This window comes from Lampris incognitus, chromosome 10 (genome assembly GCF_029633865.1).
Source record: "Lampris incognitus isolate fLamInc1 chromosome 10, fLamInc1.hap2, whole genome shotgun sequence".
Classification (NCBI taxonomy): domain Eukaryota; kingdom Metazoa; phylum Chordata; class Actinopteri; order Lampriformes; family Lampridae; genus Lampris; species Lampris incognitus.
Genome location: NC_079220.1, coordinates 233554 through 253463, shown reverse-complemented (window position 1 = coordinate 253463; position 19910 = coordinate 233554). Strand labels below are relative to the sequence as shown.

The 19910-nt window shown below is 42.9% G+C and overlaps 1 protein-coding gene across 1 annotated transcript in view; it reads left to right on the top strand.

The window, feature by feature from the left end:
• LOC130119126 (sodium channel protein type 4 subunit alpha B-like) overlaps positions 1-19910 on the top strand; it is a 256811-nt gene that overhangs the window by 223866 nt on the left and 13035 nt on the right. Inside the window, exons 29-31 of the mRNA XM_056287542.1 lie at positions 9787-9891; positions 11862-12132; positions 12297-12921. Coding sequence (XP_056143517.1) covers positions 9787-9891; positions 11862-12132; positions 12297-12921 — 1001 coding nt within the window. The remainder of the gene's footprint in view (positions 1-9786; positions 9892-11861; positions 12133-12296; positions 12922-19910) is intronic.

Sequence of the window (19910 nt, the reverse complement as noted above, 5' to 3'; positions counted from 1 at the left end):
TTTTTAGAAAATGCATATTTTGCATAATTATGCATAATTATTATAATTTTCTGCTATTTTTCTGGTCCTCTCTGGAACAATACCTACCACCTCCAAAAAAAATTAGGATCATAAGTGCATTTTTGCAAAAATGCATATTTTGCATAATGCCAAAACATTTCGAAGTGGCAGAAAATTTTTATATAGGTGAAAAAATCAAAGATGCTCAGAATCATCTGAAATGCCGAGAAAAGTAGTTTTTAGCCATTTTAAAAAAAAATCATATTTTTCATATTTATGCATAATTATGCATAATTTTAATTTTCTGGGATTTTTTCCCTTACTCTCAGGGACAATACCTACCACCTCCAAAAAGAATTGGGATCATAAGTGCTTTAGTTTTCGGTCCCGCTATCTACGCTAACACCAAACACACACACATTAGGAAAATATATGAGTAGATACTCACTCTATGATTATTATTATTAATATTATCATAGTATACTCACGCTATGATTATTATTATTATTGATATTATCATAGTATGCTCTCACTATGATTATTATTATTGATATTACATAGTACACTCACGCTATGATTATTATTATGGTTATTATCATGGTATACTCACTCTATGATTATTATTATTTTTATTATCATAGTATAATCACTCTATGATTATTATTATTGTTATTATCATAGTATACTTACTCTGATTATTATCATAGTATACTCACTCTATGATTATTATTATGGTTATTATCAGTGTGCTCACTGTGATTATTATTATTATTATTGATGTCATCATAATATACTCACGCTATTATTATTATTATTGATATCATAGTATAGTCAAGTCACGCTATGATTATTGTTGTTGTTATTAGTCATAGTATACTCTGATTATTATTATTGTTATTATATTATAATCACTCTATGATTATTATTATTATTGTTATTATCATGGTATACTCACACTATGATTATTATTATGGTTATTATAATGGTATTCTCAGACAGTCAGCCAGTTACAGTTCAGTCAGAGTTTGATAGAAAACCATCTTTAAACACTGAAGCTAAAAGAAAGTTCATCACACTTTCAAAGCTACCGTCAACAGCCATTTACCTGTCCAAGGTTTCAGGTCAATGCCATTCACTTAGTTAATTTACCTGACCTTTGACATGTATGACTAGTAGAGAAATAGAGATAAACTCAGAGATGATCCTCAATTTTTGTTTTAAAAACATATGTAGAAAGATCCCCCTTGTCTCTCAAGGTAAATAAGAGCCTGTGTCCAGCCAGGACCAAAGCTGAGCATTTAACACTGATAAAACAACAACATTTTCAAATTCTTGTTTTATCTTTTAGGATATTTTATCATGTTTGTAAACATTCAACACATCCCAAACTTATGGAAGGAGTCTATTGTCATTCCTATTCCAAAATGTAGTAGTCCCCAAGGCTCTAAATGTAGTAGCCCCCAAGGCTCTAAATGTAGTAGTTCCCAAGGCTGTAAATGTAGTATTCCCCAAGGCTCTAAATGGAGAATTCCCCAAGGCTGTAAATGTAGTAGTCCCCAAGGCTCTAAATGTAGAATTCCCCAAGGTTGTAAATGTAGTAGTCCCCAAGGCTGTAAATGTAGTAGTACCCAAGGCTGTAAATGTAGTATTCCCCAAGGCTCTAAATGTAGAATGCCCCAAGGTTGTAAATGTAGTAGTCACCAAAGCTCTAAATGTAGTAGTGCCCAAGGCTGTAAATGTAGTATTCCCCAAGGCTCTAAATGTAGTATTCCCCAAGGCTCTAAATGTAGTAGTTCCCAAGGCTGTAAATGTAGTATTCCCCAAGGCTCTAAATGGAGAATTCCCCAAGGCTGTAAATGTAGTAGTCCCCAAGGCACTAAATGTAGTAGTCCCCATGGCTCTAAATGTAGTAATCCCCACGGCTCTAAATATAGTAGTCCCCATTTAGTAGCCCCCACGGCTCTAAATGTCTTGAGGTCAGTTGCCCTTATATCTATAAAAATTAAATGCTTTGAAAACTGGTTAAGTTGTTGTTCTTGAAGAAAACTGAATATGTGTAGAATCTAATGCAATTTGCTTAAACAGGATGAAGCTGGTACAATCACTCTGCTCAGTTACTTATGAAGCATCTAGAGGGAAATAGAGGGAAGTCCAAACTACTGGTCACAGGCTTTTAATTAGCTTTCAACTCATTTAACCTCACATCTCAGACTGTCTGAACACTTTCATGTGAGTTATAATCTCTTGGGGTGAATCATTGGTGTCTTTACCAATACGTCTTGATGTATTCTCAGGTGTAGCAATCCAAGAAGGTTGAATCGGTTCAGTGTTTATTGAGAGAAACGTTTCATTACTCATCTAAGTGACCTCTTCAGTCTCAGCTGACTGCAGGCGTCCCCACCCTTATAAACAATACAGTGGCTTATAAACAGTCATCATCATTATCATCATCATCATCATCAGTTCCGTAACCTATGGAGGTCGTAGGAGCACAGCTGATGCCTCAGCAGGTTGAGTCATCATTGTGTTTCAGTAGGGGGAGTACCTGGTGGTCCCTATCTCCTCTCCAGGTATGGATGGCCATTGGTTCACAGAGGAACTCATCCACCCTTTGACAGGTTTTGTTTTTAGTCCTGCTGGGAGCCGACAACCCAACGGTTGCAGTTTAATGTCATACCCAGCATGTGAAACAATACAGTGGCTTATAAACACTGCAGTGCCTTATTAACAATACAGTGGCATAACAACTGCAGTTGTCACCACACTTATAAACAGTACAGTGGTGTAACAACCAAAACCAGCGATCTAACAGCTTTCATATGCAATTTGCGACCATTAATTTGAGTTACAAATTATGAGTTACATTTGAGTTTCAAGAACAAGCATGTGCACATCCTTGATGGGGAAGAACACTGGTTTGAACAGGGAGTCAAATACCCCTTTTCCACCACGGCAGTTGCAGGGCTGGTTTGGAGCCAGTGCCCAATCTCAAACCAGTTCTTTGCGTTTTGACAGCCAAAGAACCGGCTCTCGGCCAGGAAAACTGGTTCAAGAGTGGCATCAACTCTTTGCTGGGCTGGAAGAAAGAACTGCTTACGTCACGGGCTGGGGCAGGATTATCATGACCAACAAGACCAATAGGGGATGCACTACTCAGCAGCAACAATCAGGTCTGCCGAATACACCCCTGAGCACTAAGTAATGACACTTCAAATCAAAGTTGAAAGGAATAAAATTGTTTTATCAGCTGATACTTTATTTGATTGACTTTGACAGAGTGAGTTTGACACTCAACATTCAGTTTGTGGTATGATGTTTAAACAAACCGTCCATCAACAAGGAAATAAAAGCCTCTTGTCTACCAGACCAGTCTCTTGAGAGAGCTCCAGCCAGCTCTCAGCGGGCTCTGGGAGCTGGCTGGAGCTGTCCGGCTGGTTGCCAGTTTGTGGAGCTTCTTAACTCTGAAAACACTGGAGCAAATTTTCGATTCACCATACATTTTCATAAAACTGCCAATAATCGAAAACTGCACAATTGGTTTCTTGCCTCAAAAGTTCTCAGATGTGAATTTAATGATGAAATGGCATACAAAAAAATGTATATGAAAAATTGTAAAAGTTCGAAATCTACACAGTTGATTTCTCGCCTCTTGTATACAGCGACGTAATGATGTGGCTCTCTAGCCAGCTCTAGCCTGTGGAAAAGCAAACCAGTTCTTAGAAGCGCCGCAAGTAGATCAACTGCAAACCGGCACTAGCACCAACCCAGAGCTAGAACTGCATTCCAAGTTGGTGGAAAGGGGGTAAAGGAGGCCATCTATGTGAAGAGGGAATGACTGTCCTTGAACCGAGGAGAGGGGCTAAAAGTACATCTGTCACCATCTTACAATGCTTTGATTGCAGCTATTCCCCAATCCTCTGTGAATAGTACACATGGCCTTTGTAACTAGAATTAATGGTCACGACATTTGCAACCTGTGTTAGATTGTTGATTTCTGTCTTTATGCAGCTGTGCAGTTTATAAGGGTGAGGCTACCTGCAGTCAGATGAGACTGACAAATTCACTTAGATGAGTGATGAAATGTTTCTTCCATTACATTTTGTGTCCGAATGATCTCATTCAACTTTCTGGGATTTACCAAATCGGTCTGAAAGGGTATCCAAAGTAGTTGAATCAAGTGCAACTGGACTTGGTATATATCCGTGAAGACGTTGCACCTCTCATCCAAGAGGCTTCCTCAGTTCGTGCCTTTCTGACTAGACCAAGCTAGTCTGACTTGGCTGGTGATGAGACTCAGAACTTTAGCCTCTAGGAGTCGTTGTCAGAGCTATAGATGTCCATGGCTCTTTGTGTCCCGATGTTTACCAACGCCCGTCGCTAACAGAGCCATAGATATGAGTGGCTCTTTTGTGTACCGATATTTGGCCGCGCCCGTCGTTATCAGAGCTATTGATATGAGTGGCTCTCCTGTGCTCCGATGCCCATCACCATCGGAGCTGTTGATTTGCATTTGTTTAGCAGCGATGGTCGTTGGGGGTGTTAGTTTCGACTTCATTATTCAGTGGTCATGAGTCATTGGAGCCGTTAGTGACCGACTGTTGTTCTCGGAGGATAGGCTTCTTCAGTCTCCTGGGTAGAGATGAAAGGACGGCATTATAAGTGGGAGATAGGTGGTGGCGCAGACCTCCTCCTCTGTTGAGGGATGGTTTTTCCAGTTTCACATAGATGGCTTCCTTCACCCCTCTTTCAAACCATCTATCTTCGCTGTCCAAAATATGTACGTTGCTGTCCTCTCCTTTAGGTGTAGATAGACTGCTGAGTCTTGTCCTGAGGAGTTTGGCCTTCTGTGTTGGGCCATCTGTTTGTGTAGTGGTTGTTTGGTTTCTCCTATATATAGGTCAGTGCAATCCTCATTGCATTGTACGGCACACACCAGATTGCTTTTCGGGTGTGTGGTACATGGTCTTTGGGATGAACCAGTCTTTGTCGGAGTGTGTTGCTGGGTTTGAAGTATACCGGGATGCGGTGAGGGAGTTTTGCATTGGACAGAGCTGCTGCATTTTGCGTTCCGTTTTCCGTTCCTCAGCCATAAGGAAAAACAATCTAACCAAAACCGAGGCAGAACAGCTTAGGTTAAAGGTATCAGCAGCTCTGTCCAATGCGAAACTCCCTCCTTCCAACCTAACCATGGAGGAAAGGAAAGCTGTGACAGCCCTGAGCAAGGATGAAAACATCACTATCCTTCCAGCAGATAAGGGGAGATGCACAGTTATACTCAACACAACAGACTACCACGCCAAGATCACGTCATTACTCAGCGACACCGACACCTATGATGAACCTCTGAGACGCGATCCTACTAGTGGTTACAAGAGGAGAATAATAGAGTACCTACATAAACTACAGAAAGGAGGAACCATTGATCGGATACAATACCACCGTCTCTACCCACAAGATAACATTCCATGCATATATGGACTCCCTAAGATCCATAAAGATGGAACCCCCCTCAGGCCCATCGTCAGCAGCATAAACTCGGTCACGTACAACATTGCCAAACATATAGCCAACATCTTGACCCCTTTAGTGGGCGAAACACCTCACCATATCCAAAACTCCACTGACTTCGTGGACAAGGTCCAAGGCGTAAAACTGAAACTGGATGAAACCATGGTATCCTACGACATGACTTCGTTATTCACCTGCATCCCAACCATGGAGGCTTTGGAAACTGTGAGGCAACGTTTGCTATGGGACGACACTCTCCACAATAGGACCAGCCTCAACCCAGACCAGATTGGCCAACTACTGGACCTTTGCCTGAACACTGCATATTTCCAATTCAGGGGCCAGTTTTACAGACAGAAACATGGCTGTGCAATGGGCTCACCAGTATCGCCCATTGTGGCCAACTTATATATGGAAGAGGTAGAACACAGGGCCCTGAACTCCTTCAAAGGAACACCTCCGAGCCACTGGTTCAGATATGTGGACGACAAATGGGTCAAAATCGAAACACAAGAGGTGCAAGCGTTTACCAAACACATCAACTCAGTGGACAAGAACATTAAGTTCACAAGGGAAGACGTAAAGAACAACAGTTTGCCCTTCTTGGACTGTGACGTCCACATTGGGGAAGACAGGAGTCTCCACATTGGGGTTTACAGGAAACCTACACACACAGACCAATATCTACTTTTCGACTCACACCACCCTCTGGAACACAAACTGAGCATCATCAGAACTCTGCAACACAGAGCTGACAATGTGCCCAGCAGCACTCAGGCCCAATGAGAAAAACACAAACACCTGAGGGGAGCTTTAAAAACCTGCGGCTACCCCAGTTGGACCTTTGTGAAAACTGCAACACGTTCCAAAAAGACCAACCAGGTGAGCGACAAGGAGAAAAGGAACAGAAGGAAGAGCACAGTCATCCTGTACGTTTCTGGGGTCTCCGAGAAACTCAGGAGAATTTTCAACAAACACAGCATCCCGGTATACTTCAAACCCAGCAACACACTCCAACAAAGACTGGTTCATCCCAAAGACTGTGTACCACACACCCGAGAAAGCAATCTGGTGTATGCTGTACAATGCAATGAAGATTGCACTGACCTATACATAGGAGAAACCAAACAACCACTACACAAACGGATGGCCCAACACAGAAGGCCAAACTCCTCAGGACAAGACTCAGCAGTCTATCTATACCTAAAGGAGAAGACACACTCCTTCGAGGACAGCAACGTACTCATTTTGGACAGCGAAGATAGATGGTTTGAAAGAGGGGTGAAGGAAGCCATCTATGTGAAACTGGAAAAAACATTCCTCAACAGAGGAGGAGGTCTGCGACACCACCTATCTTCCACTTACAATGCCGTCCTTTCATCTCTACCCAGGAGACTGAAGAAGCCTATCCTCCAAGAACAACAGTCGGTCACTAACGGCTCCAACGGCTCTCATGACCACTGAATAATGAAGTCGAAACTAACACCCCCAACGACAGTCGCTGCTAAACAAATGCAAATCAATAGCTCCGATAATGACGGGCGCGGCCAAACATCGGTACACAAAAGAGCCACTCATATCTATGGCTCTGTTAGTGACGGTCGTTGGTAAACATCGGGACACAAAGAGCCATGGACATCTATAGCTCTGACAACGACTCCAAGAGGATAAAGTTCTGAATCTCATCACCAGCCAGTCAGACTAGCTTGGTCTAGTCCAGCGGTCGGGAACCTATGGCTCTTCCGGTGACGGCATATGGCTCCCAGACAATTTTGAGTTGAAAAAAAAAATCAGTTTGGAACTGATTTTAAAATACTTGTGATATTTCTTAATAATACTGTGTCATTTTAAAGTAAACAGAAATTAGTTTTGAAGATAAATTTCACGGGTCACGGGTCGCCCGTGGGTCAGGTCGGGAACCAATGGCTCGGGAGCATGTCCGGGTCATTGTAAAGGTGAAGAAATCAATTTTATCAGATAGCCAGCTAGTTTATCCGCTTCAACCCTTGTAACGGAAAAGATGGCGAAAAGAAAAAAAGACGATGATTACCGTGCATTCCAGGCTGCGTGCACAGAGGAATTTGCATTTGTGGAGAGAGCAGGATCTGCGGTATGTCTAATATGCAATGATAAAATTGCATCGATGAAACGGTCAAATATAAAGCGGCACTTCGATACGCCATGCAGCACCAGAAGTCGCATTAAAAGTAAGACATATTTAATTTATTATACGTTAAAAATACTATATGGCTCTCAATGAAATATATTTAGAAATATTTGGCTTTTATGGCTCTCCCAGTCAAAAAGGTTCCTGACCCCTGGTCTAGTCAGAAAGGCACGAACTGAGGAAGCCTCTTGGATGAGAGGCAAAACGTCTTCACGGATATATACCAAGTCCAGTTGCACTTGATTCAACTACTTTGGATAACCATGACCTGGATGAATGAGAACATTCACAGATCTGAAAGGGTATCCATGAGCAGTTATATATCTGATCTATTCTTTTTACCTACTGGCTCACCTCAGTGATGTGTTTTTCACCTTTGCTCCACATGGTATATAGATTTATGTCAAAGGAAAAATGAAAATGGGACCATATTTAAGTTTGCAGATATCCTGAGCGATTGTGAATCTGCTCCGAGACAATTGCCCTGTTATTGAGAATTTTGCCTCCTGGTGTGATGATTCCTACTTTCAGTTGAATATCTCAGAGACAAAGGAACTGAAACTTTAAAGGTTGCCCTGCACCTGAGGAAGACAAGCATTAAGAGTCAGGCTGTGATGCTGGTGGAAAATTAGAAGTTTTGTGGGAAATTGACTGTAAAACTGACATTCGAGGACAACTGTAACACAGTGTGTAAAGAAAGTAGAACCAGTCTCGGTCCCATGTTAGGAGGTTGTCTCTTTTACGTATTGACAAAACAAGGAGGTTTGTAGATGTAGGTAGATGGATAAGTAGGAAGGTAGCTGGGTGGGTAGGTAGGTAAATATGACAGTAGGTATTTAAGAGGGTATGAAGGTAGGTAGATAGTAACTAGGTAGGTGGATAAGTAGGTAGGCAGGTGGGTGGGTAAGTAGGTGAACATGACGGTAGGTATTTAAGAGGGTATGAAGGTAGGTAGATAGTAACTAGGTAGGTGGATAAGTAGGTAGGCAGGTGGGTGGGTAAGTAGGTAAACATGACAGTAGGTATTTAAGAGGGTATGAAGGTAGGTAGATAGTAAGTAGGTAGGTAGGTAAATATGATGGTAGGTATTTAAGAGGGTATGAAGGTAGGTAGATAGTAAGTAGGTAGATGAGTAAGTAGGAAGGTAGCTAGGTGGGTAGGTAGATAAACATGAACCTAGTTTTTAAGAAGGTCTGAAGGTACGTAGATGGATAAGTAGGAAGGTAGGTAGGTGGGTAGGTAGGTAAACATGAAGCTAGGTTTTTAAGAAGGTATGAAGGTAGGTAGATAGTAAGTAGGTAGATGAGTAAGTAGGAAGGTAGGTAGGTTGGTAGGTACGTAGGTAGACATGAAGCTAGGTTTTTAAGAAGGTATGAAGGTACATAGATGGATAAGTAGGAAGGTATGTAGGTGGGTAGGTAGGTAAATATGACGATAGGTATTTAAGAGGGTATGAAGGTAGGTAGATAGGTAGATGAGTAAGTAGGAAGGTAGGTGGGTGGGTAGGTAGGTAAACATCATGGTAGGTATTTAAGAGGGTATGAAGGTAGGTAGATAGTAAGTACGTATGTAGATGGGTAAGTAGGTAGGCAGGTGGGTGGGTAAGTAGGTAAACATGACGGTAGGTATTTAAGAGGGTATGAAGGTACGTAGATGGATAAGTAGGAAGGTAGGTAAATATGACGGTAGGTATTTAAGAGGGTATGAAGGTTGGTAAATAGTAAGTGGGTAGATGATAAGTAAGAAGTTAGGTAAATAGGTTTGTAGGTGATATGTAGGTAGCTCATTGGGTAGAAAAGTAGCTGGGTTGCGGAGTCGTTACTAGGTAGGTTGTGGATGAGTTAGGTAAGTAGGTCATTTGGCAGAAAAGTAGATTGGTAGAAGATCTGGAAAGTAGCTAGTTATGTCGGTAGGGAAGAGAGTAGTTAGGTTTAGGGGGTAGGTGGTGAATCAGTTAAGCCAATTTTTTATGTAACTGGTCAGTTAACTTTGTGAGTTATTGAGGTCCCTGGTCATACGCTCTGTCAGTAACATAATCTGTAAATTAAAATACCTGTTAGTGTGTTCACATGGTCAAGTAGATGACTGTGTCCATTGTTGTTTCCATGCACTTGGGAGGGACAGACATTTTCATGACGGAAGAGCAGAAGAAATATTACAATGCCATGAAAAAACTTGGCTCCAAGAAGCCTCAGAAACCTGTGCCACGGCCTCTGGTATGTAAACTGACCAACAGCTGTTTGGCTGATGGACTAATACAACAGCTACCAAAGTATCTAGTAGAATAACTGAGTAACTGAGTAGCTACTTTGATTTCTAACAGACTGGCTAACTTCCAAGCAAACTAATGAGTTTACTCATTGATTTACTGGCATTATGACTGGTTGACTGATTAATTTATATGACGTTAGATTACACATTATACATTATAACATGGCGAACTGTTATGTGCCATTCTCTTTATGCATGCTCAATAATCCAGATTAAGAATATTGAAGAAAGGTGAATCGGTTCATCTTGACATGTTTATTGCAAGAAACATGTCATCATCATTTAAGTGACCTCTTCAGTCTCACCTGACTGCAGGTACCCCCACCCTTATAAACAGTACAGTGACTGAGGTACCCCCACCCTTATGAACAATACAGTGACTGCAGGTATCCCTGCAACACGTCAGGCCAGGACTCCACAATCTACACCATCTACAAACCAGGACTCCACAGTCTACATCATCTCCAGGCCAGGACTCCACAGTCTACACCATCTCCAGGCCTGGACTCCACAGTCTACAGCATCTACAGGCCAGTGGCCACTCTTTCAAAGATCAGGATGTACACATCCTTGATAGGGAGGAACGCTGGTTTGAACGTGGAGTCAAAGAGGCCATCTATGTGAAGAGGGAACCGCCATCCCTGAACCGAGGGGGGGGGGGGGGCTAAGAGTACATCTGTCACCATCTTACAATGCTGTGATTGCAGCTATTCCCCAATCCTCTGTGGATAGTAGACATGGCCATTTAACTCTAGTTAATGCTCACCTCAATTTGCATATGAAACTGGTCGTTGGATTGGGTCAATATGCCACTGTATTGTTTATAAGGATGGGGGTACCTGCAGTCACTGTATTGTTATAAGGGTGGGGACACCTGCAGTCACTGTATTGTTTATAAGGGTGGGGGCACCTGCAGTCAGTGTATTGTTTATAAGGGTGGGGACACCTGCGGTCACTGTATTGTTTATAAGGGTGGGGGTACCTGCAGTCACTGTATTGTTTATAAGGGTGGGGGCACCTGCAGTCAGTGTATTGTTTATAAGGGTGGGGTACCTGCAGTCACTGTATTGTTTATAAGGGTGGGGGTACCTGCAGTCACTGTATTGTTTTTAAGGGTGGGCGCACCTGCAGTCAAGTTAGACTGAAGAGGTCACTTAGATGATGATGAAACATTTCTGTCAATAAATGTTGTGTCCAGATGAACTGATTCCAGTCTGTGTTACATGCTATTATTCTAGGATTAATTTAAATGATAATATTTCCCTGTCTTCATTAAAAAATGACATTTTGGAGCATCTGGGTGGCGTAATGGTCTATTCTGTTCCCTACCAATATGGGGATCACAGGTTCGAATCACCATGTTACCTCCGGCTTGGTCGGGCGTCCCTACAGACACAATCGGCCATGTCTGCAGATGAGAAGCCGGATGTGGGTATGTGTCTTGGTCGCTGCACTAGCGCCTCCTCTAATCGGTCAAGGCGCCTGTTCAGGGGGGAGGGGGAACTGGGGGGAATAGCATGATCCTCCCACGCGCTATGTCCCCCTGGCGAAACTCCTCACTGTCAGGTGAGAATAAGCGGCTGGTGACTCCACATGTATGGGAGGAGGCATGTGGTAGTCTGCAGCCCTCCCCCGATCGGCAGAGGGGGTGGAGCAGTGACTGGGACGGCTCAGAGTGAGGTTATTGGCCGGGTACAACTGGGGAGAAAAAGGGGGGGAAATGCACAAGAAAAAGACATTTAATTCTGGTCCTCCTCTGTCACAACATGGATGTAATGATGTTTGGTTACACTATGGCTAGCAAAGATGGTTACCGATGGGTCACACTACTGAAGACTAGGGCCCAAGTAGATTCGGGCAAATAGCATCTGGTCTCAGAATTTGTCTGTTTTTTTATTTGTTTATTTATCTGCAGAATAAATTCCAGGGTCTGGTCTTTGACCTAGTGACTAAGCAGTTTTTTGACATCTTCATCATGGTTCTGATCTGCCTGAACATGGTGACCATGATGGTAGAAACAGATGAGCAGAGTGCTGAGAAAGAAATAATCCTCTACTGGGTCAACCTGGTCTTCATCATCCTCTTCACCACCGAATGCATTCTGAAACTCACTGCACTGAGACACTACTACTTCTCTGTTGGCTGGAACATCTTTGATTTTGTGGTGGTTATCTTGTCTGTCGTAGGTGGGTTCTTGTCATTATTATTATTATTATTATTATTAAGTAGTAGTAGTGGTAGTAGCGGTAGTACTGTTCTTATTTTGTTATTACTGTCCCAGCTAGGTGAAAAAGACATTTTCTTTTCTTTTTTTGTCTTCCTTACCTTCTTGCTTCCATCCTCCCTCCAGGTCTCCTCCTTGCTGACATCATAGAGAAGTATTTTGTCTCTCCCACCTTGTTTCGTGTCATTCGTTTGGCTCGCATCGGTCGAGTTCTCCGCCTGATCCGTGGTGCTAAAGGCATTCGCACATTGTTGTTTGCCCTGATGATGTCACTTCCAGCCCTGTTCAACATTGGCCTCCTCCTCTTCCTCATCATGTTCATCTTCTCCATTTTTGGCATGTCCAACTTTGCCTATGTAAAGAAAGAAGCCATGATCAATGATATGTTCAACTTTGAGACTTTTGGTAACAGCATCATCTGTCTCTTCATGATCACTACATCTGCAGGCTGGGATGGTCTGCTCAGTCCTATCATGAACTCCTCTCCACCAGACTGTGACCCTGACGTTGAGAACCCAGGCTCGGATGTCAGGGGGAACTGTGGAAGTCCTGGGGTGGGCATCATGTTCTTCTGTAGTTATATTATCATGTCGTTTCTGGTGGTAGTCAACATGTACATCGCCATCATCTTGGAAAACTTCAACGTGGCCACAGAGGAGAGTGCTGACCCTCTGTGTGAAGATGACTTTGAGATGTTTTATGAAACCTGGGAGAAGTTTGACCCAGACGCCTCACAGTTCATACAATACAGGCAAGTCCCTAACAGCACACTGCAATAATAATAATATTAATAATGATAATAATAATAATACACATGCCCCAAAGATCATTAAACAATCAGCAACTCTCATGTATAGGGTTTTATCTAAAATGGCCCCTCTAGACAAAAAAAAAAGGAAACTAAACGCCAACATCTAGATGCATGCTCAATAATCCAGGCAAGAAAATCAAAGAAGGTTGAATCAGTTCATCTGGACACAACATTTACTGACACATATGTTTCATCACTCAATTAAGTGACCTCGTCAGTCTCACCTGACTGCAGGTACCCCCACCCTTATAAACAATGCAGTGACTGCAGGTACCCCCACCCTTATAAACAATACAGTGACTGCAGGTACCCCCACCCTTATAAACAATGCAGTGACTGCAGGTACCCCACCCTTATAAACAATGCAGTGACTACAGGTACCCCACCCTTATAAACAATGCAGTGACTGCAAGTACCCCACCCTTATAAACAATACAGTGACTGCAGGTACCCCACCCTTATAAACAATACAGTGACTGCAGGTACCCCACCCTTATAAACAATGCAGTGACTGCAGGTACCCCCACCCTTATAAACAATACAGTGGTATAATGACCCAAACCAGCGACCAGTTTCATATGCAAATATGGGTGTGGCCATTAAGTACAGTTACAATGGCCATTTGTACTATTCACAGAGGATTTGGGAATGTTTGCAATCACATCATTTTAAAATGGTGACAGATGTACTCTTAGCCCCCCCCCTCCCCCCCCCGGGGCCAGGGATGGTCATTCTATATGGATAAAGATATAGATATAGAGTGCACACACACACACACACACACACACACACACACACACACACACATATCAACACGGATACAGGAAAAAAAGTTTTAATGCTTTGCAGTAAAGGCCTGTTTCATGCATCTCGCACTCATCATCATTAGCAGCTGATGAGTGCGAGATGCATGAAACAGGCCTGTACTGCAAAACATTCAAACTTTCTTTCCTGTATCTGTTTTGATATTTCGCTCCTCGTTAGTTGAGCACTTACAACACCATTGACGGTTTCGGAAAAAAATGCTCTCTCTCTCTTCATATATATATATATATATATATATATATATATATATATATATAATCCAGTTAGTCAAGTAAATTCTTTATGAGACGTTGTCTGTGAATGTTCTCATTCATCCAAGTCATGGTTATCCAAAGGAGTTGAATCAAGTGCAACTGGACTTGGTATATATCCGTGAAGACGTTTCACCTCTCATCCAAGAGGCTTCCTCAGTTCGTGCCTTTCTGACTAGACCAAGCTAGTCTGACTCGCTGGTGATGAGACTCAGAATTTATCCTCTTGGAATCGTTGTCAGAGCTATAGATGTCCATGGCTCTTTGTGTTCCGATATTTACCAACGCCCGTCGCTAACAGAGCCATAGATATGAGTGGCTCTTTTGTGTACCGATGTTTGGCCGCTCCCGTCATTATCAGAGCTACTGATTTGCATTTGTTTAGCAGCGACCATCGTTGGGGGTGTTAGATTCGACTTCATTGTTCAGTGGTCATGAGAGTCGTTGGAGCCGTTAGTGACCGACTGTTGTTCTTGGAGGATAGGCTTCTTGAGTCTCCTGGGTAGAGATGAAAGGACGGCATTATAAGTGGGAGATAGGTGGTGTACATAGATGGCTTCCTTCACCCCTCTTTCAAACCATCTATCTTCGCTGTCCAAAATGTGTACATTGCTATCCTCGAAGGAGTGTGTCTTCTCCTTTAGGTGTAGATAGACTGCTGAGTCTTGTCCTGAGGAGTTTGGCCTTCTGTTTAGGGCCATCCATTTGTGTAGTGGTTGTTTGGTTTCTCCTATGTATAGGTCAGTGCAATCCTCATTGCATTGTACGGCACACACCAGATTGCTTTTCGGGTGTGTGGTACACGGTCTTTGGGATGAACCAGTCTTTGTCGGAGTGTGTTGCTGGGTTTGAAGTATACCAGGATGCTGTATTTGTACAGTACAAGCCTGTTTCATGCCATAAGCAATCATTGCAAATTATCAAGTAAATTGTCATGGATAATTTACTTCACTCACTGGATTGTTTTGCTCCCTATTTGTTGAGCACTTTCTCTACCGTTGAGTGTTTGTTTTAACAAACTTTTATATATATACTATATATATAAACTTAGCACAAAATGTAAAGAAATGTATGTTTGGTAGATTATTACTTTGTTGTAACAACGCTTCTTGGCAATAAATCTTATATCAGGCAGCTGATTGTCAGCTTCTGGGTTACCTGAAGCTCAAAACAAGAGTCAGTAGCAACAGGAAAATGAGCTGTTTGGCATTGGCAGAGAAGAGTTGGCAAATTTTTCATGGGCGCAACCCACATACTCAGCTCTGCTGCTCATTCCACAAATACTTGTTCCTTACAAATGTGGCACCACTTAAAAAGGAAAATAACAGGCTTTCCAATGGTATAAGATTTATTGCCAAGAAGCATTGTTACAACAAAGAAATAATCTACCAAACACAAATTTCCTTACTTTTTGTGCTAAGTATATATATATATATATATATATATATATATATATATATATATACACAGAGAGAGAGAGAGAGAGAGAGAGAGAGAGAGAGAGAGAGTGAGTGCAGAGCTCGAGATAGAATTTATGGTTTACGTAGATCAAACAGGTAAGATTGGGCAAGCCCATTTAGGATTTTATAAGTCAGCAGAATCAGGAACACTATTTGTCATTTCATTTCATGTATTTGCGTCCATGAAATTAAATGAAATATCGTTTCCCCAGCCCACAGCAGTGTAACACAAAGACAAAAACACATATCTACAAACTACAAGAACTACAAGAACACACATATCCAAACTAAGACATACATAAGCAACTAAAAAAAAAATCACTGTCCAAGGGAACGAACGCCGGCCAGGATGACTGTCAGAACTGCCGGTCTGCATGGGCTAGCAGTTAGCGTAGCCTGCCCTGCTTCCGCGTCCTGTCAGACCGCCCTCGGTGTTTCCTCTTCGTGCACTGCTCTGGGCAGGGGCCAGAAGGAAGCACCTTGAATTCTGATCTAACATGGATAGGAAGCCAATGAATGGAGGCAAGAATTGGTGTAATATGGTCAAATTTCCTAGATTTAGTTAGGATTCTAGCAACAGCATTCTGAACCATCTAAAGACTTTTAGTACTAGAATGTGGCAAACCTGAGAACATAACATTACAGTAATCAAGGCTGGATGAAACAAATGCATGTATTAGAGTCTCTGCGTCAGCCATGGACAGAAAAGACCGAATTTTAGCTATGTCACATAAGTGAAAAAAGACAGTCTTGGTGATTTCTTTAATGTGCTTATCAAAGGAAGGCTGGGATCAAACGTAACACAAAGATTTTTGGCTGCCACACTTTGTGAAATCAGAGTTGTCGATTGTTATCATTACTGGTCAAATTTGTGTCTGTGTCTAGCAGGGCCAATGACCTTCATCTCAGTTTTATCTGAATTTAAAAGAAGACAGTTAAGTGACATCCAGTTTTTCACAGTAGCCAAGCGGGTCTCTAAGTTAGTCATTTGAGTATGATCATCAGCCCTTATAGGCACATACAGCTGAGTATCATCAGTATAGCAATGGAAATTTATTCCAAAACTGCGTATAATTCCGCCAAGATGTGAAATATAAAGAGATAAAGTAGAGGGCCACGAACTGAGCCCTGAGGTACACCTTACTTAACATCGGAGAATTTGTATTTAATATTACTATAGCAGACACAACGTGTTCTTCCAGATAAGTAGGACTTAAGCCAAGAGAGAGCTAAGCCAGAGACACCAAAATTACTATTTAATACTATTTTTCAAACAATTTAAAATGGCCGCTCTCCAACGCCTGTAAATACTGCAGCGCCTCGGAGGTAGTCATGGTGCATCTGAAATGGCGTCTGTAACCAGACATGTTGGCAATAATCAGAAATCAAATTTAGACTATTTCTCTGCACTGGAGAATGCTAGTGTGTTTCTAGGACAGAGCAATGAACTTGAACCAACACACGTTGTAAATAGTGACATGACGCGCACGATCACACGCAAATTACGTGCGGTCATTTTGACCACGTGTGGTCATTTCAGGTAGATCTTATCAGAACTTTGTTTTTTTGTGAAATTGATCTAAAACTAATTTTAATGCAAATATGTGCAATTTTAGGAGCATTCAGGGAGCTACAGGTCTGTTTTTTTATTTTTCACAAAGTTATGCAACTTTGAAAATCCAAAACTGTCAAAATGAGGAATGACCAGGATTTCACACCTAACTAAAATGACCATGGGCGGTCAACATGACCACCGGTTTTTAAACTCTATATTCTGTCAAGATAGATACACAATTGAGATATTAATGCATTACATATATTAGTATGTCTTTTAGGAAAGGACTGACACCAAAATTAACATTTTAAAAACTATAATACTATTTTAAACAATTTAAACTTCAGAGAGACATGGTGGAACTTGAATAGCAAAATTGAAAAAGTGAAAATATTACCTGAAAAACAAAACAGAAAACACATACTGCTAATCTAAATGTAACAAGCCCTATAAAACGTGAAATGTAAAAAAAATCTGAATGTTGCGAAGGAAATGATGCGACAACACATGTGCCATGACACGGATGATGATGCGCAAATTACGCGCGGTCATTTTGACCACTCATGGTCGTTTTACATTACATTACATTACATTACAGTCATTTAGCCGACACTTTTATCCAAAGCGACTTACAGTAAGTGCATTTAACGTAGGAAATCAGGAGAACTACTAGTCATCAGAGGTCATAAGTGCATCTAAACAAGCATCTAAGAGCAAAACCAGTGCTAAAGTAAAAGTGCAAGAAAGATTTTTTTTCTTTTTAAATGAGTGAATACAATAAGTGCTAAGAACAAGTAACGGGGTAGTAGTGAGTAGGTGAGTTTTCAACCTGCGCCGAAAGATGGGCAGCGACTCCACTGTCCTGACATCAGTGGGGAGTTCATTCCACTGCTGTGGGGCCAGGACAGAAAAGAGCCATGACCGGGTCGATCGGCAGCAAGGGCCTCTGAGCGACGGGGCAACCAGGCGTCCCGAGGCAGCAGAGCGAAGTGGTCGGGCGGGGGTGTAGGGCTTGACCATGGCCTGGAGATAGGAAGGAGCTGTTCTTTTCACTGCCCTGTAGGCTAGTACCAGAGTCTTAAACTAGATGCGAGCAGCTACTGGGAGCCAGTGTAGGGACATGAGAAGGGGAGTTGTGTGGGAGAACTTAGGGCGGTTGAACACCAGACGAGCTGCAGCTTTCTGAACAAGCTCCAGAGGTCTGATGGCCGACGCCGGGGTGCCAGCAAGGAGGGAGTTGCTGTAGTCCAGCCAGGAGATGACCAGAGCTTGGATGAGCCCCTGTGCCATCTCGCCGGTGAGGAATGGGCAAATCCTCCTGATGTTACAGAGGAAAAATATGCAGGAGCGAGCAACCAATGCAACATTTTCAGCAAACGACAGTTGGTCGTCCAGGATCACACCCAGATTCCTCACAGTCTGAGTTGGTGTAACCATGGTGTTGTCAATGGTGATGGCCAGGTCTCGATGCGGGCAACCTTTCCCCGGGAGGAACATCAGCTCTGTCTTATCCAGATTGAGCTTCAGGTGGTGTGTTGCCATCCACTCTGAGATGTCAGTCAAGCACGCAGCAATGCGTGTCTCTACTTGTGTGTCAGAGGGAGGAAAGAACAAGATCAGCTGGGTGTCATCGGCATAACAATGGTAAGAGAAGTCATGCGAGCGAATAACTGAACCCAGGGATGTTGTGTAGAGGGAGAATAGGAGAGGACCCAGAACCGAACCCAGTGGAATGCCTGTAGTCAGTCTGCGAGGCTCCGACCAAGATCCCCTCCATGTCACCTGGTAGGAATGACCCGTCAGGTAGGATGCAAACATTGAGAGTGCAGAGCCTGTGACACCCAGCCCCTCAAGGGTAGAGAGGATGATCTGGTGGTTCACTGTGTCGAACACAGCTGACAGGTCCAGGAGTATCAGGACAGAGGAGAGAGAGTTTGCTCTCACAGAGTGCAGCAATTCTGTCACTGCAAGGAGGACCGTCTCTGTCGAGTGACCCACCCTGAACCCAGACTGGTTGGGGTCCAGGAGGTGTTCTGGTGGAGGTACAAAGAAATTTGGTTAAAGACAGCATGTTCGAAAGTTTTGGATAGAAAGGGTAGAAGGGAAACTGGTCTGTAGTTTTTCACGTCAGAGGGGTTAAGTGATGGTTTCTTGAGAAGGGGTGTGACTCTAGCAGTCTTGAAGGCAGATGGGAAGCATCCTGCCTGGAGGGAGGTGTTGATGAGGTGGGTTAGATAAGGAACGAGTTCAGGTGCTATAGACTGAAGAAGAGGGGAGGGGACCGGGTCAAGGGAGCATGTGGTGGGGCGACTGGATGTGATGAGGTTTCGAACCTCGTCAGGGGAGAGGGGAGCGAGGTGGGATAGGGTGGGACATGGAGAGGTGAGGGAGGGTGCAGAGGGTGGGATAGTGCAAGCAGCACTAACCGGGTGGTGAGAAAAGGAGGATCTGATGTCGTTTACCTTCTTGTCAAAGAAGTTAGCGAAGTCATCAGGGAAGAGAGTGAAGTAGGAGGAGGAGGTGGGGGTTGAAGAACTGTAGAGAAGGTTTCAAAGCGTTTCTTAGGATTAGAGGCAGAGGATAGGATTTTAGAGCGATAGAAGGCAGCCTTAGCAGCAGAAAGGGAGGAGGAGAAAGTGGAAAGAAGAGACTGGAAGTTGAGAAGGTCCTCTGGGAGTTTGCCTTTTTTCCATTTGCGCTCTGCCGCTCTCAGGCTCCGTCTGTCAGTACATACTGAGTAGGTCAGCCAAGGGGCAGGTGGAGTTGGGCGTGCAGGCCTGGAGGTGAGGGGACAGAGATTGTCCAGAGAAGAGGCGAGGGTATAGAGAAGAAGATCAG